Genomic DNA, 26,284 nt, shown 5'->3' with positions numbered 1-26,284 from the left:
CATCACTGTAATAAGCGGCACCACGTGACCGCTCATACAGGAAGAGCTGCGACGCTGAGAGGATGGAAAAAACTACTAGTTAGAGGGCACCATCTATAATACTCTATGTGTTCAACCTGCTGCATGCCAAATATACATCATAGAAAAACACAGAAAAAAGAACATGCAAACACGCAGGGATCAACAAATTTTATTAGTTACAAGTCCTTAGACCACACACTATCAATTATTAAAAACATTTAAAAACATACAGTAGAAAAATTACCCAAGAAGACTAATCTTCCACAAGAGACCTGATATCCAACAACAATATCTTAATAATCACATACTATCCTGAGCGCTTATCTGCACCAAGAAGAAGCTGACCAATACCAGCCGCAAGATGCAAATGGTGCAAGTAGCTATGCGTGCATTATAACACAGGCAGTCTAACAATATTCCAGATAGACATACTCACAAGCCGCAGGACAGAAGAATAAGAGTATATCGCTACCCATATTAGAGCATACATTTACCAGAGTGAATTCCCAATGGACATGCTCATAGCTGATCAATTCGCTAAGGTAGAAGAGGTCATAAGGAAATCAGCCCCCTTGTAGCCCACCCAACGCATATCGTCACACTAGTGACTTCATCAGGGGTATGGTAGTGTGATGGTTCATGGATCCTGAATTTTAGAGTACTTACTAATAATGCGATCTGATGCAGCTGCCAGAAATCTGCCACATGAGAAAGCTCCAGCACCGGGCACTAGAATCTCAGCGTCCCGGAAGTAGCCACTGCGCATATTCAGTGGTTGCCTAGGCAATGCAGTAACGCCGAACCACCAGTGCACCCATCGCCGTGGTAATCGGCTTGAAGAGATCCCTCGGAACACATGTGCCACAAGTGACGTGACGTGCACAAACGACCAGCCCGACCGACACCCCCGAGAGCTAATTTGCGCCGGATCTCAGCGTCGCTCCATGGCCGGCCCCCGGGACACCGTCGCTCCATCTCTAGCCTCAGGATACCCTTGCGCATGTCCGGAAATCTCCGGACACACCGCAGTGTGTAAAGAGTGGTTGCCTAGGGGATCCCTGATGCTGTCCCTCTATACGCAAGCGCCATCTAAGTTAGAGGCGAACAGCCCGAGACAAGGACGGATGCCCGGACGGTGCGCTGCTGTGAGGGGCCCACTCACGCAAGCGCACCAACACCGCCTCCTCCAAGTCTCAGAGAAACCGGCTGTACAAATTCAGTCCATTAATGGGACTGACCACGGCCCTCTAACGGTGCAAAAAACCATCACTTTAGAACATCCCCAATATTAGGGCACCCCATTTCCCACAAAGTGTCTCAAACTATATCAAGGGACCAATGATATCTTGTATATTCCTCACCATAATGCACCCTGAGGGCTACATTTAAGACACACCACAGGCACATAAGTGCAAATCCTTACCATCTATGCATTGCCTTATAAACTCACGGAAACAAGGGAGGGAGCCTCTATAAACCAATATCAACTTAAATATACAGGGGTGTATAATAGGGTATCCACATGAGCAAACATTGCTCCATGCCAGCTGGATTTTGACCGGTAGCGATACACCGAAAGTTCCTATATAGGGATAGAATGACATAGCTTGAATCAAATATAGGCTAAGTCACCTTCCATACCCAAGAGGGCTATATGTTGTGCTGATATAGCTCTTCACTCCTAGAATCACGTCCTGCAAATCCAGATCATAGATCTGTTAAACAAGAACCTTCAACTTCATACTGAGAGGATGGAAGCGCCAAGGGAGCTGGGTAAGTATTTTAATGCCAGCGGGCGGGCGCACAGGGGGTGGGAGGGGGTTGATTACCGGGAACTTTATTTTAAAAACAAAAAATTTAAAAAAAAAATGATTTTTCATTCCTTCTCTCCAGCGAACGCTGCTGGGAAGAAGGAATGAATTCTGGATTCAGCACCCAAAGCAGGGGACAGCGCTTAACTCTAGTGCTGTCTCCTGCACGGTGCATGTGGTACCCAGTCGGCACACGGCTGCCGCACGTGTGCCACACTGATGTGCCACACTGATGTGCCACATGAGCACACGGACAACTCCGGTACCGATTTTTCCGGTACCGGAATTATCTGGACGTGTGGGACAGGCCTTACAATGTAAGCTTGTAGAGTCTCCTTCAGACGCTCCATAGACTTACATTATAAAAGTCACTTCTGGGTCACACAGAGGACAGAGTGACCCAGGGAGTCTGAAGAGCTGTGATGTCACTGAGAAGAGGAGCAAAACAGCACTGGATAAGTCGCCGATAATTGTGTATATTCACACACTACACTACATACACATTTATAGGCAAGTAAAAGTACATGGAAATGTTTCTTTACTGCCTTGATACCTGCTTACCTCTGCTGCGTTTGTACATCCATTACCAAGGAAATGTAGCCCTCAATGAGGGAGAAGGAGAAGAAGCGGATATGACTAGATTCCTCACTGCCCACCACCGAATCTTTTACTCTGCAAAACAAATGGTAAGTGACATGATTATAGAGAGCACAATGTGAATGACACAAGCATGCTTATCATCCAGTGCTCCTAGCAAATCTAGTGATACATATTAGGTGCACTTCCAGGAACAATCACGTCACTGGAAATGTATTCCAATTGTCTGAAAATTTGACTACCTAAAAATTATACACAGGTCATGACTGGTAGAAAACTATTTAGAAAAAGTTTGTAGGGAACCATACACGTATAATTATATATCACCAGATGTATAAAAGGTGGCCATAAACTTAAATATCAAATAAAACTCAAAATTTCAGCAGTCTTGGTTGACCATCTAATGTGAATGACTGTAATCATACTCTCCCCAATGACAGATGTCAGAGTAAAGGTGCAAAATATCTGCGTATGCCAAAAGCTAGGGAAGCACATAGTGGTTACTCACACGTGGCTTCCAAGCTGGTTGGAGACCCTTGATCTAGGTAGAAAAATCATATGGCTTTAGTAGATTTATTTTCCTTCCAATAACTAGTATTGCTCAAAATAGAGCATCTGCCATAGAGATGAGAAAGAAGTTGTCCACTACGAGAAAAACTTTAAAAAGTGGGCCTATAGTGGTGGTAGAATTAAAAAAAAAAATGTACTCACTTGCACTTTTGGGTGCACTTTTTAAAACATTTTTCATAGTGGATAACCCGATTAATATGAGATGATTGTAGTCCCAACCGTTCGGTATTCTATTTCTATCTTAGTCGGAAGGAAATAGTGGAATGTGTGGATAAACACCCAGCCAGCAGTGCTCTATGGTCCATCCGCAAGTCATGCTCATTATACCTCAAACCTCAATATTTCATAAAATAATTGCCATTATTGTCATTAAACGCCTTCTGCTGCTTTCTGGAAAACAAGCTTATACGTGAGGGTTTCTTTTCTTTATTAGACAATTTACTCATTACAATTCTCGCTGTCATTTTCATTTTTGTAGCTGCTTCAGTTTAACTTGGCCGGTAGCCAATCCCTGTACAAGTTAATTTTTGTGAATATCTAAGCAGTTTTAAAGCAGAAAAAGAAAAACTGCAAATCATATATTTCTACATGGGAAGTAGCAATGTGATTGCAAAAGAAAAAAATGACTTAATGTAATTTAATTGTTCATTTTCATAAGACTGTAATCCTGATCAAACTATATAGCAAACACTGGTATCAACCAATGTATCTCATACAATTATAAAACAAAGAACATATACCTACAAGTATGCACAACATATTTTATCATACAACATTTAGCACTGTCATTACACCACACTGATCATAGCGTAGAATGGCTGCTTACAAGCCAAATATGGATCCTTCATTAAATGTCTGGTTCTCAACGTCCCTGAAAAACGCTGATTTTGCAAAAGGAAATGGCTGTCAAGGAAAATGTATTATTACATGACATTATTCAAAGGAGTCTGCTTGGGTGACAAAGGGAGGTCTTGTTGCAGGGACCCACACATTATTACTACCATATACCTTTATAGTACATATGTACAAGGATTGTATCTGAGACCACTCTTGAAGGTATGAAGGCACAGGGGTATTATTTCAAGCCACTGAATGAGTTCTTGACTTGATCAAAATTTGCATAGAGCACGTGTTGTCCTTGCTGAAAGGACTATTAGATTGCAACAACTGGAATTTGTGCATCTTTCCAAAGAGAATAGGGCTTTGTAGGTTTGTGGTGTTCACTGTCAAATTGTTAGTTATGTTGCCTATTGACTCATTTTGAAAAAAAAACCAATATGGAAGCTCCATTGGGGCATGGACTAGAGACGTAAATCACTGAATATTAAACAATGAAGAACAGGGGTTTAATACCAACAACTAACAATTTCAGGTACATACCCATTGGAGTAAAACATAACATCCATTAGGAGTGTAGCCACACTTGGAAGGGTAAAGGGATCCAGGCTGGTAACACAGAACATATTGCTTGGACTGGAAAGTGGATGGATAACTGGCTTCTGAACTAATGGATGAAAATACAGAATTGATATAGTTAGGACAAAATATATAAAACAAGATATCTCTGTATAGCTGTATATATCAGGATTATACTTCACCCAAATAGTGTGTGTCCTTCATAAAATTATTATATTTTATCATTTAGGGCAGTATTTCCCAAACTCCAGTCCTCACGGCTCCCAACAGGTCATGTTTTCAGGATTTCCATGGTGCTGCACAAGTGGGAGAACTCCTGATACTTCCATCACCTGTGCAATACTAAGGAAATCCTGAAAACATGACCTGTTGGGTTCCGGGAGGACAGGAGTTTGGGAAACACTGATTTAGGGGATAAGACTGCACTTATCCAATACAAATTGTTATATTTGACAGCACACCAGAAAGTTGCATTATATCAAGCGTATATTGATTACAGGAACCAAGCAGGTACAACCCCAATTGCAAAAAAAGTTGGGATGCTGCGTAAAATGTAAAGAAAACGAGAACACAATCATTTGGTAATCTCTTATAGCCATATTTTATACACAAGAGAGCATGGAACATAGAACAGAAGTTGAAAGTTCGCTATTTTTTTTCAAATGAAATGGAAAAATATCTAATAATTAATAATAACTAACTTAGAAATTGTTGGGAACAACACATCTTTTAAAAGTTGGGACATGGTTAACAAGAGGCAGAAAAAGTCAGTTTAGACCCGTAGAAGCATATTAATATGCAAAACGGCCATCGTCTTGTCGCTCTCTGCAAGTTATCATCCTGCAAGTACGGTATGTTTTAAAGGATTCTAATAAAGAAGCATTTTTTTATTTCATACGCTGAGTACTGCTTTAGTCTTTTTCATTAATGAAAAAGTAAGTAATACAAATGAAAAACAGCTGGGAGGGTAAATTTTAACATGACTGTGTATAAAAAGAGAGGCAGAGTCTCTCAGAAGCAATGGTGGTCAGAAGTTCACCAAGCTGTGAAAAACTGCACCTAAAAAGTAAGGAACAATGTCAGAAAAATGTTCCTCAACATAAAATGAAGATGAATAAAATTGTGAAATTTTTTTATGGAAGCCACGGACACCGTATCCTGTAATCCACCAAGAGATGGACCATCCAGCTTGTTATGAGTGTACAGGTAAAAGCCTTTATCTTTGATGGGATGAGGCTGCATTAGTACCTAAGGCATGGGTAGCTTACATATCTTGAAAGGCTCTATCACTACTGAGCAAAATCTAGGTTTTAGAACAATGTATGTTCTCATCCAGATGTCTATGTCAGTGAAGGCCTTGCAAATTTTAGAAAAACAATGCTAAACCACACTGCATCCATCACAACAGCATGACTTTGCAGAAAAAAAAATTTGGGTGTTGAAATGGCCGACTGCAATCCACACCTTCACCAATGAGAAAAATTTGGTTCATTATGAAACGAAAATCCGGCAAAAAAAAAAACCAAACACACTTGGACTGTTGAGCTGCTAAAATCCTACCTCAGACAAGAATGGGACAACATTCCTCTCCTAATACTCCAGCAATTGGTCTCGTCAATTCCAAGGCATTTATTGATTGTCGTAAAAAGAAGAGCGGATGCTATGCATTGGAACACATAGCCCTGTCCATTTTTGAGGTGTGTTGCGGTCATAAGTTTATAAAAAAGTCATTTTTTTTCCAAATAAAATGGAAAAATGTCCAACATTCACTTTCTGATGTGTGTTCTATGTTCTGTTGTGAATAGAATAAGAAATTTCTAAATCATTGAATTCTTGTTTTCTTTATATTTTACACAGTGTCCAACTTTTTTGGAATTGGGGTTGCACATGTATAGCCTATAGATTTTACACTGGCTACTATACAAGACCGGACTGGCCATTGGGCAAATCTGGCAAATGCCAGATGGGCTGGCCTTGCCACACTGTTAACAGGCATCCATAGGAAGCAGATACTATTAACAATTGTAACAGAGCACAGAGCCACTGGCTAAGTGCCACATCACTAAAGGTACCTTCACACATAACGATATCGTTAACGATATCGTTGCTTTTTGCGACGTAGCAACGATATCGTTAAGGAAATCATTCTGTGTGACAGCGACCAACGATCAGGCCCCTGCTGGGAGATCGTTGGTCTCTGAGGAAAGTCCAGAACTTTATTTCGTCGCTGGACTCCCTGCTGACATCTCTAGATCGGCGTGTGTGACACCGATCCAGCGATGTCTTCACTGGTAACCAGGGTAAACATCGGGTTACTAAGCGCAGGGCCGCGCTTAGTAACCCGATGTTTACCCTGGTTACCAGCGTAAAAGTAAAAAAAACAAACACTACATACTTACCTACCGCTGTCTGTCCCCGACGCTCTGCTTCTCTGCACTCCTCCTGCACTGGCTGTGAGCGTCGGTCAGCCGGAAAGCACAGCGGTGACGTCACCGCTCTGCTTTCCGGCCGCTGTGCTCACAGTCAGTGCTGGAGGAGTGCAGAGAAGCAGAGCGCCGGGGACAGACAGCGGTAGGTAAGTATGTAGTGTTTTTTTAACTTTTACGCTGGTAACCAGGGTAAACATCGAGTTACTAAGCGCGGCCCTGCGCTTAGTAACCCGATGTTTACCCTGGTTACCCGGGGACCTCGGGATCGTTGGTCACTGGAGAGCTGTCTGTGTGACAGCTCTCCAGCGACCAAACAGCGATGCTGCAGCGATCGACATCGTTGGCGGTATCGCTGCAGCGTCGCTGAGTGTGAAGGTACCTTTACTCCGGCGGGCTGCAGGATAATTTGGTTTGTGGCCTGACTGGAGATGTCAGGTGGCGCAGTGTCCATGTCAACTGAGTGACAGGATAGAAGATGAGATGGAGGCTGCAGAGGACAGCGAGCCTGAATTAGGTAAGCCCATTATTTTGTTTTTTAATTTGTGGGGATTGTGGAGGACAATCATACTATATAGGTACCGAGGTGCAGCGTCGGACTGGAGCACCTTGGGCCCACCAGAGAAAATCATTCTTGGGGCCCACTATGTAGCTACATAGAAATAGATACAAGACCACCAATTGTGCGGTAAAAAGCGCTAATATCAGGGTATAATATAAGGTAGTTCACGTCTTAATAATGTAGCGAGGGTTGGGGTAGCCCCCTCACAGAATATAATGTAGCCCCCTCATAAAATATAATGCAGTCCCCTCTCATAGAATATAATGCAGCACCCCACAAAATATAATGCAACCCTCTCAGGTATGACACAGTCCCCACCATAGAATATAATGTAGCACCCCCATAGGGTATAATGCAGACCCCCCTCATATAGTATAATGCCACCCAGCACAGAATATAATGTAGTCCCCTGAGAGAATGCAGTTCCACCACAGAATATAATGCAGCCCCCCCATAGAGTATAATGTAGCCCCCTCATATAGTATGATGTAGCCCCCATAATATTATGTAGTCCCCTGAGAGAATAATGCAGCCCCACCACAGAATATAATGCAGCCCCCCATAGAGTATACTGTAACCCCTCATATAGTATGATGTAGCCCCCATAATATAATGTAGTACCTTGAGTATAATGCAGTCCCCCCACAGAATATAATGTAGCCCCCCAGGGCCGTATTTAGAGTTTCTGCTGCCCTAGGCACTTTTAGCGCTGCCTCCCCTTTTGGTGAGTATGACACTATCGGCAGTGACTTTGGCAAAAATCGCTGATGTGAAAGTCACCTTTTGCAGCAGATCGGGCAGTTTTTCTGCATCTGCTGCGTAACGGATCACTTACGGCAACACTGCGTTCGGCCTCAGTCATTCTCTATGGGATTTGCGGCTCTTGCCGTGATCTGGCAAATGTGGTACCATACCTCCCAACTTTTGAAGAAGGGAAGGAGGTATAAAGTTTGCGACGCGCGTAGTGCGCCGCGGCAAATTTTAGGCCACGCCTCTGACTAGACCCATTTCACAACTAGTCACACCCATATCCACGTCCCAACCGCAGCCATTTAGCACTGCTGATCACACTGTTTTATATACAATAATTATAAACAAAAAAATATGGCCACACAGTGCTCCATACTGTATAATGACCGCACATGATGCTCAATACTGTATAACGGCCACCACACATGATGCTCCATAGTGTATAACGGCCACACATGATGCTCCATAGTGTATAACGGCCACACAGTTCTCCATACTGTATAATGACCACACATGATGCTCCATACTGTATAATGACCACACATGATGCTCCATACTGTATAATGACCGCACATGATGCTCCATACTGTATAATGACCGCACATGATGCTCCATACTGTATAACGACCACACATGATGCTCCATACTGTATAATGACCTCACATGATGTTCCATACTGTATAATGACCACACATGATGTTCCATACTGTATAATGACCACACATGATGCTCCATACTGTATAATGACCACACATGATGCTCCATACTGTATAATGGCCACACATGATGCTCCATACTGTATAATGACCGCACATGATGCTCCATACTGTATAATGATCCCACATAATGCTCCATACTGTATAACGACCACAAATGATGCTCCATACTGTATAATGGCCACACATGATGCTCCATACTGTATAATGATCCCACATAATGCTCAATACTGTATAATGGCCACACATAATGCTCCATACTGTATAACGACCACAAATGATGCTCCATACTGTATAACGGCCACACATGATGCTCCATACTGTATAATGACCCCCCTCCTGTATGCATGGCTCATCTCCCTCCTATCCCATATACATAGCTCATATTACCCCTCCTGTATGCATGGCTCATATTCCCCCCTGCATGGCTCATATTCCCCCCTGCATGGCTTATATCCCCCCTGCATGGCTTATATCCCCCCCTGCATGGCTCATATTCCCCCCTGCATGGCTCATATCCCCTCCTGCATGGCTCATATTCCCCCCTGTATGGCTCATATCCCCTCCTGCATGGCTCATATTCCCCCCTGCATGGCTCATATCCCCCCCTGCATGGCTCATATCCCCCCCTGCATGGCTCATATTCCCCCCTGTATGGCTCATATTCCCCCCTGCATGGCTTATATCCCCCCCTGCATGGCTCATATCCCCCCCCTGCATGGCTCATATTCCCCCCTGCATGGCTCATATCCCCCCCTGCATGGCTCATATTCCCCCCTGCATGGCTCATATTCCCCCCTGCATGGCTTATATCCCCCCCTGCATGGCTCATATCCCCCCCTGCATGGCTCATATCCCCCCCTGCATGGCTCATATTCCCCCCTGCATGGCTTATATCCCCCCCTCCTGCATGGCTCATATCCCCCCCTGCATGGCTCATATCCCCCCCTGCATGGCTCATATTCCCCCCTGTATGCAGGCTTATCTCTCCGCTCCTGCTCGGCGCGCCGGCTTATGTCCTCCTTCATTCCCCCCCCGTTCCCCCATCCCTCATACTCACCTGTCTTCCCACTGCACGGCCGTGCCGACATCCCTCGCGCTCTGTCCCGACTCCAGGCGCCGGCGCAGCACCTTCTTCCTTCCTGCTTGAGCGGTCATGTGACACCGCTCATTAAGATCATGAATATGCGCATATTCATGATCTTAATGAGCGGTGTCACGTGACCGCTCGTGCAGTGCAGACGCCGAGACCATCGCTGGAGCAGGCAGGGTGAGTATTCAAGGCGAGCAGGCGAGCGAGCGGCGGCGGGGGGGGCCCTGGAGCGGGGGGAGGGCCCTGCCAGCAGATGCCAGTGTCAGGGCCCACCGGAGGATCCTCCGGTTCCCCGGTGGGCCAGTCCGAGCCTGCTGAAGTGAGACTATCATACTGTATGGAGGTCCGTGGGGGGGATGATTCCATCACGTTACATAGAGGGCTGTGTGGGAACTATCATACTTTATGGGGGCTTTGGGATGTCATCATACTGTATGTAGGGCTGTGAGGGGGGTTCATACTGAATGGGAGGCTGTGGTTACCATCCTACCGTGTTGGGGTGCAGTGGGGCATCATAGTTTTTGTGGAGTTTGTGAAGCCATCATATTGTGTGAGAGCATCATACTCTATGGGTGCTGTGAAATACTAAGGCTTTTAGGAGGGGCAAAATAACTGTAAGTGCTGTAATAGATGTCCCATTCAGTTTCTCAAGTTGGGAGGTATGCCTATCTTTCGCTGCGCATATATGCCCTGATAGGACTTTTGCTATGGGCCCCAGTGATTTATATGCAAGTCCCTACTCAAAGCCATTATTGCAATACAGAGGTAGTGAGGGTTATTACTACAAGAAGGCACAATGTGGTAGGTAGTATTATTCTTTGAAAACACACCATAGGATCATTAACATTTTAGAGGAAGCACAGGAGGCATTAATATTATCAAAAAACACAGAGACATTATTAATATATGGTGTTGTACAGCTGTAAAGAAACACATGGGAGCATTATTATTATTATTATTATTATTATTATTATAAGAAGCCATAGGGGGATTTTATTTCTATAAGGTGCTGCGTAATTGTAAGGCACAGGGGGCAATTTTTTGATGAGGACATATAGAGGAAAACGGGATGGGTCATGTGACCGCAAGTATGTGTGGAGCGCCCCCAGACACAGAGCCACAGGTTTCTCGGTACCGGTCCTCTCTGGCTCAGTTCTGGGGATGTCACGGTGGCTGGACCCGGTCCGTGACCCTGCTAAGGGGCGTCCAATAAAAGGGATGATGAAAGTCAGCTAATGCTTCGTGACGCCACCTGTGGTATTCTGCCAGGGAGACCGACGCTGCTTGGGGTCCACTGGGGTGATGTGATGGCAGCTAGATGGTATACCTCCCCACAGGTGAAGTATGTCCCCAGGGCTTCCCGATACTGTAGATGGCGATGGTGTGAGGTGCAGTCAATAACGAGGACACAGGGTTGCAGTCTCTTTACCTCTTTACTGAAGGCTTCAGGATCCTCAATCCAGAGCTCTGTTAACAGGGCTGTCGGAGACCGGCCGGTCCGAAGGCACATCCAGAGTTCCCTTTGCAGGTGGAAATCGTGGCCTACCACTAGTGCCTGTGTGTTGTAGTGCTTCCCTGCTGAGCATTCGGGATAGTCCTCACAACTTCTGTTCTCGTTCTTTCTATTCTCCGTCCCCCAGGTTTGTTATGGCTAGGACGCACCCGTTTGACGGGAAGGCTCGGAGCTATTCTGAGACCCTAGAGACGCCCCTCTCCACGTTTGCCCCCTATGTCTTCTTAGGTGATGCATGTTAGACAGCCAACCTATAATTAACTGTCCTGCGGTATTTGAAGTAAGGCATAAAGTCAGTTACTTCCTCGGTGTTCCGGTCACCGGCTACGCGCCTCAGTAGGATGTTGCTGTTCTCGGGGCACGACTCCTACTGGCTCTCCTTTGTGCTTTGATCTCGTTTCTCACTGTCCACAATATCCTTCGCTTCGTGTCCTTTCTTTAGATGCCGCCGCAGGGTAGCGCAGGCACGGCTCTGTAACGTTCTATCCTTGTCGCTAGGTGCCTGCCAGGTTCCCACGCCTGACAGGGACCCCCCTGAATCTTCCCCGCAACACCCCCTGCCACGGGATGTTGCCTAGACAAAATCCAGTCAGCTGCTCACTAACTTCCTATCCAACCCCTAGTTTTACCAGTGTGAGGAGTGGCCTAATAAATAGAACCTTTTGCTCCCCCTAGTGGCCGGAGTGTGAAGTGTACTGTGTGCTGGTGATACCTGGTCAGATGAACTCCTTTAGTGCCATCAGACATACCATCACTCCCCTTAATGGCAGAGCAATACTACTGCAACGACCAGGTCTCTGGGGCGCTGCATGTGCTTTTCATGCTTCCGACAACACGTGCCCATTCCTTGTTCAATTCACTTATATTGAGCGAAACTGCACTCATTGAGTCGGAACGTGACCGCTTATCTGCAAATCGAATATTTGCAGTGACATGACTGCCCAAACCCAGCGCCAGACAATTCTGACAGAGCGCGCTGATAGGATTCAGACGTTTTCAGTTGAATAGAGTGACTGCAGATTTTAACCTCAAGCCTGGACAACCTCTTTATGATCAGTCTGTTGGTATTATCACTACTGTGTCTGCTGGTCATAACTGGATATGGTTTGGTAATATTGGTCTGTGAAATTACAGCATTATTATTGCGGTATTGTTATTTTTAAGTCTTTTATATCACTATTATTAGAAATATTGGTCTTATAGTAAATCATGATTTTTTTCCAGGCAGGGTAATATTAATAGAGATTCCCATCTGGAGCTCTAAGGGGAGACCGCATGGGCCTATGTGCCTTCAAATATCAGGGCTAAATTTATATGCAGGTACAGAGAGAGCACAAACTAATAATCTTCAACAGCCATAGTACACGTCAGTTCTGTAGAGATGCTGCATATTTTCCATAAACACTCCCATGATACTTTGTTTTTACATGGTTCATACCAAGCTTGGGTTTCACAAATCCATTTGTTACTCCAAGATTATCAGCAGCTACAGTTTCTCCATTCACCACCTGCAAAATGGTAAATTCTGCAGCCAGCGTGTGCATCACAAAAGGCAGATCCCGCTCGCGTACCTTGAAGAAAAAATAAATGAACTGTCAGCTTATTATTATTCACAGGATGACAATTCACTTGCTTACAATTCACAAAAGTTGATCCTCTACGACATTACACCAGTGACAAAGTGAAGTGAATAAAAGTATCCTAATACAAATGTTTAGGGGAGCCTCTGACAAAGCAGAATGACCATGCCAACCCATAACCACAGCTGAAAGTAACAACAATGGGCAACAAGAGTGCCTTAAGTTGGGCCACAGGGCAAATGAAGAACAGGGCTCCAGGAAAATTCAGGTAAAATTCAAGATTTCACCCAGTGTTACAACAATGTTTCAAGCTATGGAGGAGCAGAAATATTGCTGTAACCCTGAGTTATTAATGTAAAATTATTGACTGATTTTTCCTGGCGTGCCACTTCTTCTTGATTGTATTAATGTACTGATTATGAATTGTTGGGTTTGACCTCCTGGAGTTTTGCACACACTGCTCTCAGATGGGGTAGCAAAATTATGGTTACAGGTTCCCTTCAAAGTATTGACTAGGTTTCGAAATGCCCCAAATCTCTATCTGATAGAGCGGGGATGGGCAATTAATTTTCACGAGGGGCCACATTAGAGACCGTGACTGTTGTGGAGGGCCGAACCAATAGGCCGAAATTAATTCTACTCAACATTAATATCAATATATTATAATTATTATATTATTGATAATTATATTAATATGAATTGTATGACTTAATATTGAGCAGAATTGAGTATGCAGACATCCCTCATTTGAACCCATATGCGACATGAGCTCTAAACAGCTTCCCCCATATACGGCATGAGCCCCACACAACTTCCACCATATGCGGCATGAGCCCCACACAGCCTCCCCCCATATGCGGCATGAGCCCCACTCAGCCTCCCCATATGCAGCATGAGCCCCACACAGCCTCCCCATATGCAGTATGACCCCCACATATCATCCCTATATACTGCATGAGCCCCCCACAGCATCCCTATGTACACTGCATGAGCCCCACACAGCCTCCCTATGTACACTGCATGAGCCCCACACAGCCTCCCTATATACTGCATGATCCCCACATAGCCTCCCCCATATACTGCATGAGCCCCACACAGCCTCCCTATATGCACTGCATGAGCCCTACACAGCCTCCCCCATACACTGCATGAGCCCCACACAGCCTCCCTATGTACACTGCATGAACCCCACACAACGTCCCTATATACACTGCATGAGCTACACAGCCTCCCTATATACACTGCATGAGCCCCACATAGCCTCCCTATGTACACTGCATGAGCCCCACAGCCTCCCTATGTACACTGCATGAGCCGCACGCAACGTCCCTATATACACTGCATGAGCCCCACGCAGCCTCCCTATATACACTGCATGAACCCCACACAGCCTCCCCATATACTGCATGAGCCCCACACAGCCTCCCTATATGCACTGCATGAGCCCTACACAGCCTCCCCATATACTGCATGAGCCCATCACAGCCTCCCTAGATACACTGCATGAGCCCCACAGCCTCCCCCATATTAAGCATGAGCCCCACACAGCATCCCTATATACACTGCATGAGCCTCACACAGCCTCCCCATATATGGCATGAGCCCCACACAGACTCCCTATATACACTGCATGAGCCCCACACAGACTCCCTATATACACTGCATGAGCCCCACACAGCCTCCCTATATACACTGCATGAGCCCCAAACAGCCTCCCCATATACTGCATGAGCCCATCACAGCCTCCCTAGATACACTGCATGAGCCCCACAGCCTCCCCCATATTAAGCATGAGCCCCACACAGCATCCCTATATACACTGCATAAGCCTCACACAGCCTCCCCATATACTGCATGAGCCCCACACAGCCTCCCCATATACTGCATGAGCCCCACACAGCCTCCCTATATGCACTGCATGAGCACTACACAGCCTCCCCCATATACTGCATGAGGCCCACACAGCCTCCCCCATATATGGCATGAGCCCCACAAAGCCTCCCTATATACACTGCATGAGCCCCACACAGCCTCCCTATATACACTGCATGAGCCCCACACAGCCTCCCCATATACTGCATGAGCCCATCACAGCCTCCCTAGATACACTGCATGAGCCCCACAGCCTTCCCCATATTCAGCATGAGCCCCACAGCCTCCCCATAAACTGTAGGAGCCCCACACAGCCTCCCCATATACTGCATGAGCCCCACACAGCCTCCCTATATACACTGCATGACCCCACACAGCCTCCCTATATACACTGCATGAGCCCCACACAGCCTCCCCCATATTCAGCATGAGCTCCACACAGCATCACTATATAAACTGCATGAGCCCCGCACAACCTACCCATATACTGCATGAGCCCATCACAGCCTCCCTAGATACACTGCATGAGCCCCACAGTCTCCCCCATATTCAGCATGAGCCCCACACAGCATCCCTAAATACACTGCATGAGCCCCACACAGCCTCCCTATGTACACTGTATGAGCCCCACGCAACGTCCCTGTATACACTGCATGAGCTACACAGTCTCCCTATATACACTGCATGAGCCCCACATAGCCTCCTTATGTACACTGCATGAGCCCCACACAGCCTCCCTATGTACACTGCATGAGCCCCACACAGCCTCCCTATGTACACTGCATGAGCCCCACACAGCCTCCCTATATGCACTGCATGAGCCCCACACAGCCTCCCCCTATACAGCATGCGCCCCACACAGCCTCCCTATATGCAGAATGAGCCACACACAGCCTCCCCCTATACAGTATGAGCCCCACACAGCCTCCCCCTATACAGATTGAGCCCCACACAGCCTCCCTATATACACTATTAAATAGTTCACAGGGACACTGATTAAAAGGCAAACAAAAGGCAATGTACTCAACATAATCCACAATAAAGTCTTAATCAGGTGGCGATAAAGCAAAGAAGAAACTCCTGCAAGGATATAAATAAAGAAAATTGGAGTGCTGACTTCATAAAATAAACATGATTTTATTGATACAAATATACATAATGTGACATATCAAAGATGTAGAGGTAAGTAAAGGTAGGATCCACAGTAAGTGCTACTGGAATGGAAGGTTATGGAAAGATACAATTCCACATTGTACATTGATACCGTATTTTTCGGACTAAAAGACGCACGGGGGGTGCGTCTAATAGTCGCAATGCAGGCTTACCTAGGTGGCAGAGGTCCGGTGGCAGGGGTGCGGTTGCGGGGGTGTGGCGGCAGAGGAGGCGCAGTAAGCGGGGTCCCTTTCCCCGGTATGGTGATGCAGCAGGCCCGGTATGCAGCAGAGCCGGGTGAATCCTCTTGTTATCGGTGGTGGCGGCCATTTTCCGGAGGCCGCGCGTGCGCAGATGGAGCGCTCTGCTTCCCGGGGCTTCAGGAAAATGGCCGCCGCGATCTCCATCTGCGCACGCGCGGCCTCCCGCGGCCATTTTCCTGAAGCCCCGGGAGCAGAGCGCTTCATCTGCACACGCGCGGCCTCAGGAAGATGGCCGCGCCCACCGATAACAAGAGGATTCACCCGGCTCTGCTGCATACCGGGCCTGCTGCATCACCATACCGGGGAAAGGGACCCCGCTTACTGCGCCTCCTCTGCCGCCACACCCCCGCCACGCACCTCTGCCACCGGACCTCTGCCACCGCACCTCTGCCACCTAGGTAAGCCTGCATGGTACGCCAGGGACCCCTCTCACGCCATACCTCTCACTGCACCTCCTGATCCCAGCACCTCCTGATCCCAGCACCTCCTGATCCCAGCACCTTCTCATCCCAGCACCTTCTCATCCCAGCATCACCCCACCTCTGCCGACACCTTGCCTCCTGTGACCCTGCTCTGCCACCGCCATAAGATACTGTAAATTCGGACAATAAGACGGACCCCCATGTTATAAAAAATCTTTTTTTCTGCAATTTTCACCCCAAATTTGGGGTGCGTCTTATGGTCCGGTGCATCTTATAGTCCGAAAAATACGGTATATAGCATTGGAAAGCAATGTAAACAAATACTCTCACTGCAAATATTAAAAAGTTTAGCCACTCTAGTAGGCAGAACCATATCTACAGTAGACAAAGTGCTTGTGCTGTGATATATTGCTATTGTTGTAAACCTTGTATGTGGAGAAAAGGCATCAGATAGGGATGCATATCTTTGAATAACTATAATCAAGTACACTTACCCATAATATAAGCCCCCAACCACACATACACAGTATTAATGCAGCCTCCCCTCACACACACACCTTATAATGCAACCCACAACCACACATACACACAATATAATGCAGCCCCCAACCACACACACAAATATAATGCAGACCCCAACCACGCACAGTATAATGCAGCCTACACCCTCACACAGCATAATGAAGCCCCAACCCTCCCCCCCATACACAGTACAATGCAGTCTACACACCCACACACACACACACAGTATAATGCACCCCCAACCACACACAGTATAATGCAGCACCCAACCACACACACAGCATAATGTAGCCTCCTCACACACACACACACAGAATGCAGCTCCCAACCCCTCCACACAGCATAATGCAGCCCACAATCCCCGCTGCCCACCACAAACACAGTATAATGCAGCCCCCAACGCCTCCACACACAGTATAGTTCAGCTACACACACTACAGGGTGGGCCATTTATATGGATACACCAAAATAAAATGGGAATGGTTGGTGATATCAACTTCCTGTTTGTGGCACATTAGTATAGGACGGGGGGAAACTTTTCAAGATGATTGGTGACCATGGCGGCCATTTTGAAGTCGGCTATTTTGGATCTAACTTTATTTTTTCCAATGTAAGAGGGTCTTGTGACATATCAAACTTATTGAGAATTTCACAAGAAAAACAATGGTTTGCTTGGTTTTAACGTAACTTTATTCTTTCATGAGTTATTTACAAGTTTATGACCACTTATAAAATGTGTTCAAAGTGCTGCCCATTGTGTTGGATTGTCAATGCAACCCTCTTCTCCCGCACTTGACATACTGATAGCAACACCACAGAAGAAATGCTAGCATAGGCTTCCAGTATCCGTTGTTTCAGATGCTACACATCTCGTATCTTCACAGTATAGAAATCATGGAAAGTCGATTGGTGGTCGTGGGCCAGTTGAATGGCCACCAAGGTCTCCCAATCTGACTCCCTTAGACTTTTATCTTTGGGGTCATCTGAAGGCAATTGTCTATGCTGTGAAGATATGGGATGCGCAGCATCTGAAACAACGGATACTGGAAGCATGTGCTAGCATTTCTTCTGTGGTGTTGCTATCAGTGTGTCAAGAGTGAAAGAAGAGGGTTGCAGGAACCCAGGAGCTACAGGTCAATCGTTAAAATATGGCTTTGTTGATTGGGTTGCTTTCAAAATTGATCTTTAGTAGCGCGCACAGTGTCAGCTCGCTCCACTCCTATGGGCGTGGAATGCGGTGAATATTAATTTCTCTTAAGTAGTGGGCACACGTGACCGCCCCGGCAGCTGCAGGAAGCCAGCGGCTGACACTGTGCACGCTACTAAAGAGCAATGAATACTCACTGCCCTCCACGCACAGAGTCTAGGCGTGGAGGGCAGTGAGTATTCTGGCAGCTGTCCTTCGGCTTGTAAGCAGCACATGACGTCCTTGCCATGCGCTGCTTACAAGCATAAAGCAGCTGCTGGCACCGGAACAAGACACTGCGAGGGAACACAGAAAGGTAAACGCAATTTTTTTCAGTTTTTTTCTGATGGGGCCATGCATACCAGTACGGGGACGAAGCCCAATCATACCAGGATAAGGAAGGGACCATGCATACCAGGATGGAGATGAGGCCAATCATATCAGGATAAGAATGGGGCACCATGCATACCAGGAATGAGATGGGTGCCCTGCATACCAGGATAGAGATGATGAGGACCATTCCTACCAGGATATGGATGAGGGGGACCATTCCTTACAGAATAGGGATGAGGGGGACATGCCTACCAGGATAGGGATAAGTGGAACATGCCTACCAGGCTAGGGATAAGGGGGACATGCATAACAGGATGGGAATGAGGAGGCCATGCATACCAGGATGGGGAAGAATGGGCCATGTACGCAAGGATGGGGATGAGACTGGCCCTGCATTCCAGGATAAGGATGAAGGGGCCCATGCACACCAGAATGAGGATGAGAGGGGCCACACACACCAGGATAGGGATGAGGGTACCATGTATACCAGGATGGGATGAAGGGATTGTATATACCAGGATAGGAGATATTAAGTACAGAATTGACCACATTTTTTGCTTCAATTTTTTTTCTAATTTCCTCCTCTAAAACCCAGGTGCGTCTTATAGTCTGAAAAATAGGATATATTTCAATGCCTAACTTTAGGTTTTTCATTTTGTAATAGTGATAAACATTGCCTGATCTGCCGATTGGTGTTTGTCCCAGTGGTGGAACAACTACTGATCAGTAGGTTATCACCTATGGTGTGGTTAAGTTATAATGGGATTGTCCAGACAACACAAGCTTGTATTGACTATATGTGTTAAAAGTATTGCCATTTATGCCACCATTCCCCTATTCTGGATTCTATTTTTCAGTTTCCCAAAATGGTAGGGGTATGGTCATTGGGGTTTGCCAACCCTCAACCAAACTAACATTAATGACATGACTGACTATAGCGCACAAATTAAAAAAAAAAAATAACCACTGTAATTAATAAAAGCAAAGAATAAAAAAGAAAATTAAATGCAATCAAAAGTCTTACCAATATAAAGTCTGTTTGATAGGTGGATAACATAAATACCGAGATGTTCTGGTCTGCAAGTGGTGCTATGACCGACTTAGCTATTTTGGTCACTCCAATTGGCTGGGAGCTGGAGGAGCTCCCACCTCCCGAGACCACATTAAGGGCTAACCATGTTGCATCTGCTACACTTAAATGTTCTGAAGATGGGAGTTCTGTGAAGAAAGATAAAAGAAAAACTCTGTTAAAAGCGTGTACAGCTTAGAATATACATTTATTGCTCTTTATGCAAAAATGGGTAAAAACAAACCAATAAATCATTTTTTGGTAGTTAGTAAACAGAAAATCTTCCCCCCAAAAAAATTCTATCTGCAGTAGGTCATGTGGGAGTTATACCAGGTGCAGTGTCTAAGCTTTATCTCTTCTACACTTTACCAGCCAAAAAATTGAACAGATCAGAAAGAAATTAACCCTTATGTCCTCTTCAGGTTTTAGGCTATGTACGCATGCTGAGTATTTGCTTGCAGAAATTTCTATATCTCTTGGCATGAAAAAAGCTACAGAAAAAAAGCGCATTTTTGCCGCGTTTTTGTACAGCAATGAATGCTTTTTTCAGCTAAATAAAGATATTTTTAAAAAAAGTTCTGTGATGTAATTTCTTAGTTCAACAGCATCTTTTTCATGCTTTTGCAGTAGAGGGGCTTGGTGTCAGCAGCTGTCATTGACACCTAGCTGTAGGCTTAGTAATGAAAAGGTGTCAGGCCGACACACTTGTTACTAAGCCGATAAGTAAACACACACATTGTCACCAGCCTATTTAGGAGTGCTAACAGAAAAAACGTACATAGGCTGTAACCAGACAGTAACTGTTAATTTAAAAAAAAAAAAAATTGCGTGGGCTCCCATGTAATTTTAATAACCAGCAGAGAGAAAGCCAACGGCTGAGGGCTGATGTTAATATTCTGGAAAGGAGCCAATAGCCATAAAGGTTCCCAGGCTATCAGCTCATAGCTGTTTGCTTAACCTTTACTGGCTAGTTTACAGGGGGACCCGAGAAAAAAATTTGACATAGCAAACAGCAAAGGCTAGACAGAAAGCTGCGGGTTGGTATTAACAGCCTAGAAAGTGGTCATGGATATTGGCCCCTCCCCCACCCAGATTAAAAACCATCAGCTTTCAGCAGCCCCAGAAAAGGCGCATCGATAAGATACGCCAAATCTGGTGCTAAGCCTCGCTCCTCCCACTTGTCCTGTAGCGGTGGCAAGTGGGGTTCATATTTTTGGGGTTGATGTCACTTTTGTATTGTCAGGTGACATCAAGCCCACAGATTAGTAATGGAGAGGTGTCTATAAGACATCTATCCATTACTAACACCATAGTAATATGAATAGTGATATGTATAAAAACACAGACACCCAGAATAAAATCCTTTGTTTAAAATAATGACACAGACTCCTTTAATAATCTCAATTAAACCATACTCATTGAACGCCTAATCCACCAAAGCCAACGTCTCCTGCAACAAAGATAAAATAATAAACCATATGTTCCTCACCTGTCTGCAGAGAATATAATCCATAATGTCCCATGACAAACCTGATCACTTTGAGAGCAGTCACATTAGTGATGTGACTGCACTCAAAGACAGTCGGCGATACACTGCGGAAGCAATTACCTCCTGTCAGTGTATCACTGTGCTGCCGTGAGATCGTTCACTGGAGTTCATCAGCTGATCAGCTCCAGTAATCTGCCTTATGGCACTGCTGTGTGGGAAAGTTCTCACACAGCGGTGCTGTAAGTGAGAACACCGGAGCTGATGAACTCCGGTGAACACTCACGGCAGCACAGTGATGCACTGCAGGAGTGATTACCTCCCGTCAGTGTATAGCCGGCAGCTGGGTAGAGTGGTCACATCTTTTTTACACGTGACATCATCGTGGGACACTTGGATTACCTGGTCTACGGCAGAAAGGTGAGTATATGTTAGTTTATTATTTTACAATATTTTGAGGAGACAAGGACATCGCGGATTGGGCGTTAAGGTGAGCATAAAAACAAAAAAAATATTTGAATATGTATGCAATTTTACTTTTTAACTGTGAGCACAGGCGTCTGCAGATGAGACTACGTCTCCCATCAGCGGCACCATCTGTCACTGTTACCAGCGACAGCAGATGCAGCCCAATGGGAGCAGTAGTCTCATCGGCTCACGCCTGCAGGTCACAGTCACAGCTGCGGGGTTATCTGCCAGCATGATCCCGCAGCTCTCTGACCGACAGTACCGGCAGTAGCGTTACCACCAATAAGAACCACCGAGCTGGTGTTTCTCACGATGTCACACAAATGACAGCATGGTTAACACCATGGCAAGCCGGTAAAATGCAAATCAAAAACTCAGCAAATCTGCAAACATTTTTGTACCTGCGTTTTTGCTGCAGATTTGACTGACTCAACTGAAGTCAATGGGTGCAGAAACGCAGCAGAAAAAAACGCACTGCAAATGCCCACGGAAATGTACTTATCATGTGCACAAAACTTCAGGATTGCCATTGAATTGCCTTGAATAAGTATTCCATTGCATTTTTGGCCCATTTCTGCATAGAAAAAAATGAAGTGAAAACGCATAAAAAAGCACTGTGTGCACATAGCCTTATACAAGACTGCACATTTCAGTAACATGCAGAAAATTCGACCAACAATGTTTGCAGGTTAGTCTATTTACTTTATCACTCACTTTGGGGTTCAGTTCTCTTTTGAAGGGATAGTGCACTAATCACATATCCTGAAGAAATGATGTACTCACACTAAGACCAGTTTCACACATCCAAAATTCCTGGATCGAGCAAAGAAAACACTGTCTGATGAGCCACATTCGTATATGAAGCTGTTGAATTCAGTTCAGGAGATCTGGTCTGGACTTGGACCACGAATGTCGGACGTGTGAAGCCGGCCTGAGTAATACATTACATAGTCATTTTTTCAGCTCATTTAAATGGTCTCCAAGACCTCTTAAAAGGGACGAAACAGTTAAAGGAAACGTTTGTATAAATTAGTGCCTGACATGCTGATTTCAAAGTTGTATCACTTATGCATAGTGATTGTGGGGTATGGACATCCAAGGTATTTACTGGATTTCGGCTCATACCACTGACTGATCACATTCTTTCAATGAATAGTTATAAGCGGGATTTGTCAATGGCAAAAGATCTAATTAAAATCAACAGATCATGAATACGCTGGACTCCTATATTAACAGCACATATACTGTAGATAAAAAAAAATAAATGTTTTAGAACTACACCAAAAACACATTATATACCACTGAAACCGTGTGTCTAATTCTACTTCATGACACCCTTAAGGTACCTTCACACATAACGATATTGTTAACGATATCGTTGCTATTTGTGACGTAGCAACGATATCGTTAATGAAATCGTTATGTGTGACAGCGACCAACGATCAGGCCCCTGCTGGGAGATCGTTGGTCGCTGAATAAAGTCCAGAACTTTATTTCGTCGCTGGACTCCCTGAAGACATCGCTGGATCGGCGTGTGTGACACCGATCCAGCGATGTCTTCACTGGTAACCAGGGTAAACATCGGGTAACTAAGCGCAGGGCCGCGCTTAGTAACCCGATGTTTACCCTGGTTACCATGCTAAAAGTAAAAAAAAACAAACACTAGAAACTTACCTACAGCTGTCTGTCCTCCAGCGCTGTGCTCTGCACTCCTCCTGTACTGTCTGTGAGCCGGAAAGCAGAGCGGTGACGTCACCGCTCTGCTTTCCGGCTCACAGACAGTACAGGAGGAGTGCAGAGAAGCAGAGCACAGCGCTGGAGGACAGACGGCTGTAGGTAAGTATCTAGTGTTTGTTTTTTTTTACTTTTAGCATGGTAACCAGGGTAAACATCGGGTTACTAAGCGCGGCCCTGCGCTTAGTTACCCGATGTTTACCCTGGTTACCAGCGAAGACATCGCTGAATCGGCGTCACACACGCCGATTCAGCGATGTCAGCGGGACCTCAATGATCAAAAAATGGCCCAGGCCATTCCGACACGACCAGCGATCTCACAGCAGGGGCCTGATCGCTGGTACGTGTCACACATAGCGAGATCGCTACTGAGATCGCTGTTGCGTCACAAAACTTGTGACTCAGCAGCGATCTCGCTATGTGTGACGGGGCCTTTACAGAATAATCTATATATATAATTGCCTAAGGGTTTTTCCGTCTGTCTGTCTGTCTGTCTGTCCTGGAAATCCCGGCTCTCTGATTGGTCGAGGCCGCCAGGCCTCAACCAATCAGAGACCGGCACAGCATCGACGTAGAAATCCCACGTCTCTGATTGGTCAAGGCCGCCAGGCCTCGACCAATCAGCAACGGGCACAGCGACGATGATGTCATAAAGGACGTAGACATCCCGCGTCTCTGATTGGTCGAGGCCGCCAGGCCTCGACCAATCAGCAACGGGCACAGCGACGATGATGTCATAATGGTTGCCATGGCGACAATGATGTCATAAAGGTTGCTTCGACCAATCAGCGACGGGCACAGCGACGATGATGTCATAATGGTTGCCATGGCGACGATGATGTCATAAAGGTTGCCTCGACCAATCAGCGACGGGCACAGTCTGCCGCGAATTCTGGAATCATCATTGTCCATATACTACGGGGACATGCATATTCTAGAATACCCGATGCGTTAGAATCGGGCCACAATCTAGTATATATATATATGCACTAATATATGTATACATATATGGTACATTGTACTCAGCTGCGGTTGAGGTAGGCACAGGAAGAGGTTTTGTTAAAATGTACACATACATAAACATTGTATACACACAGATATATATATATATATATATATATATATATATATATATATATATATATTATACACATACATACATATATATTATATGTGTCACCAGCAAAGCACCCCCACACCATCACACCTCCTCCTCCATGCTTCACGGTGGGAACCTGGCATGTAGAGTCCATCCATTCACCTTTTCTGCATCGCACAAAGACACGGTGGTTGGAACCAAAGATCTCAAATTTGGACTCATCAGATCAAAACACAGATTTCCACTGGTCTAATGTCCATTCCTTGTGTTCTTTAGCCCAAACAAGTCTCTTCTGCTTGTTGCCTGTCCTTAGCAGTGGTTTCCTAGCAGCTATTTTACCATGATGGCCTGCTGCACAAAGTCTCCTCTTAAGAGTTGTTGTAGAGATGTGTCTGCTGCTAGAACTCTGTGTGGCATTGACCTGGTCTCCAGTCTGAGCTGCTGTTAACCTGCGATTTCTGAGGCTGGTGACTCGGATAAACTTATCCTCAGAAGCAGAAGTGACTCTTGGTCTTCCTTTCCTGGGGCGGTCCTCATGTGAGCCAGTTTCTTTGTAGCACTTGATGGTTTTTGCCACTGCACTTGGGGACACTTTCAAAGTTTTCCCAATTTTTCAGACTGACTGACCTTCATTTCTTTAAGTAATGATGGCCACTCGTTTTTCTTTACTTAGCTGCTTTTTTCTTGCCATAATACAAATTCTAACAGTCTATTCAGTAGGACTTTCAGCTGTGTATCCACCAGACTTCTGCACAACACAACTGATGGTCTCAACCCCATTTATAGAGGCAAGAATCTGTCTGTCTGTCTTTCTGTCTGTCTGTCACGGATATTCATTGGTCGCGGCCTCTGTCTGTCAAGGAAATCCAAGACGCTGATTGGTTGCGGCAAAACAGCCACGACCAATCAGCGACGGGCACAGTCCGGAAGAAAATGGCCGCTCCTTACTCCCTACAGTCAGTGCCCGGCGCCAGCATACTACCCTCCAGTCACCGCTCACACAGGGTTAATGCCGGCGGTAACGGAGCACGTTATGCCGTGGGTAACGCACTCTGTAACCGCTGCTATTAACCCTGTGTGTCCCCAACTTTTTACTATTGATGCTGCCTATGCGGCATCAATAGTAAAAAAAATGTAATGTTAAAAATAATAAAAAAAGAAACCTGCTATACTCACCCTCCATAGTCCGACGAGCCGCTCGCGCCTGCCACCGTCTTCCGTTCCCGGCGATGCATTGCGAAATTACCCAGAACACTTAGCGGTCTCGCGAAACCGCTAAGTCATCCGGGTAATTTCGCAATGCAGCCTGGGAACGGAAGATGGCGGCCTCCGCGCGCGTATCGCCGGAGCTCCGCTGGATCCCAGGGGTGAGTATATAACTATTTTTTATTTTAAATAATTTTTTAACAGGGATATGGTGCCCACACTGCTGTATACTATGTGGGCTGTGTTACATACCGCGTGGCTCTGTGCTGTATACTACGTCACTGTGCAATATACTAAGTGGCTGGGCAATATACTATGTGGCTGGGCAATATACTACGTCAATGTACAATATACTACGTGGCTGTATATACTATGTGGCTGGGCAATATTCTACGTGACTGGGCAATATACTACGTG

The 26,284-nt window shown here is 45.7% G+C and overlaps 1 protein-coding gene across 1 annotated transcript in view; it reads right to left on the bottom strand.

The window, feature by feature from the left end:
- Positions 1 to 26,284, bottom strand: part of CASTOR2 (cytosolic arginine sensor for mTORC1 subunit 2) — a 288,254-nt gene that overhangs the window by 12,788 nt on the left and 249,182 nt on the right. The window contains exons 3-6 of the mRNA XM_069757439.1: positions 19,830 to 20,023; positions 12,914 to 13,046; positions 4,380 to 4,503; positions 2,394 to 2,504 (exon numbers count right to left, since the gene is read on the bottom strand). Of these exons, the coding sequence (XP_069613540.1) occupies positions 2,394 to 2,504; positions 4,380 to 4,503; positions 12,914 to 13,046; positions 19,830 to 20,023 (562 nt within the window). The remainder of the gene's footprint in view (positions 1 to 2,393; positions 2,505 to 4,379; positions 4,504 to 12,913; positions 13,047 to 19,829; positions 20,024 to 26,284) is intronic.

This window comes from Ranitomeya imitator, chromosome 3, assembly GCF_032444005.1.
Source record: "Ranitomeya imitator isolate aRanImi1 chromosome 3, aRanImi1.pri, whole genome shotgun sequence".
NCBI lineage: Eukaryota > Metazoa > Chordata > Amphibia > Anura > Dendrobatidae > Ranitomeya > Ranitomeya imitator.
Note: the sequence above shows the minus strand (reverse complement) of the source record. Positions and strands in the feature narration are given on the sequence as shown.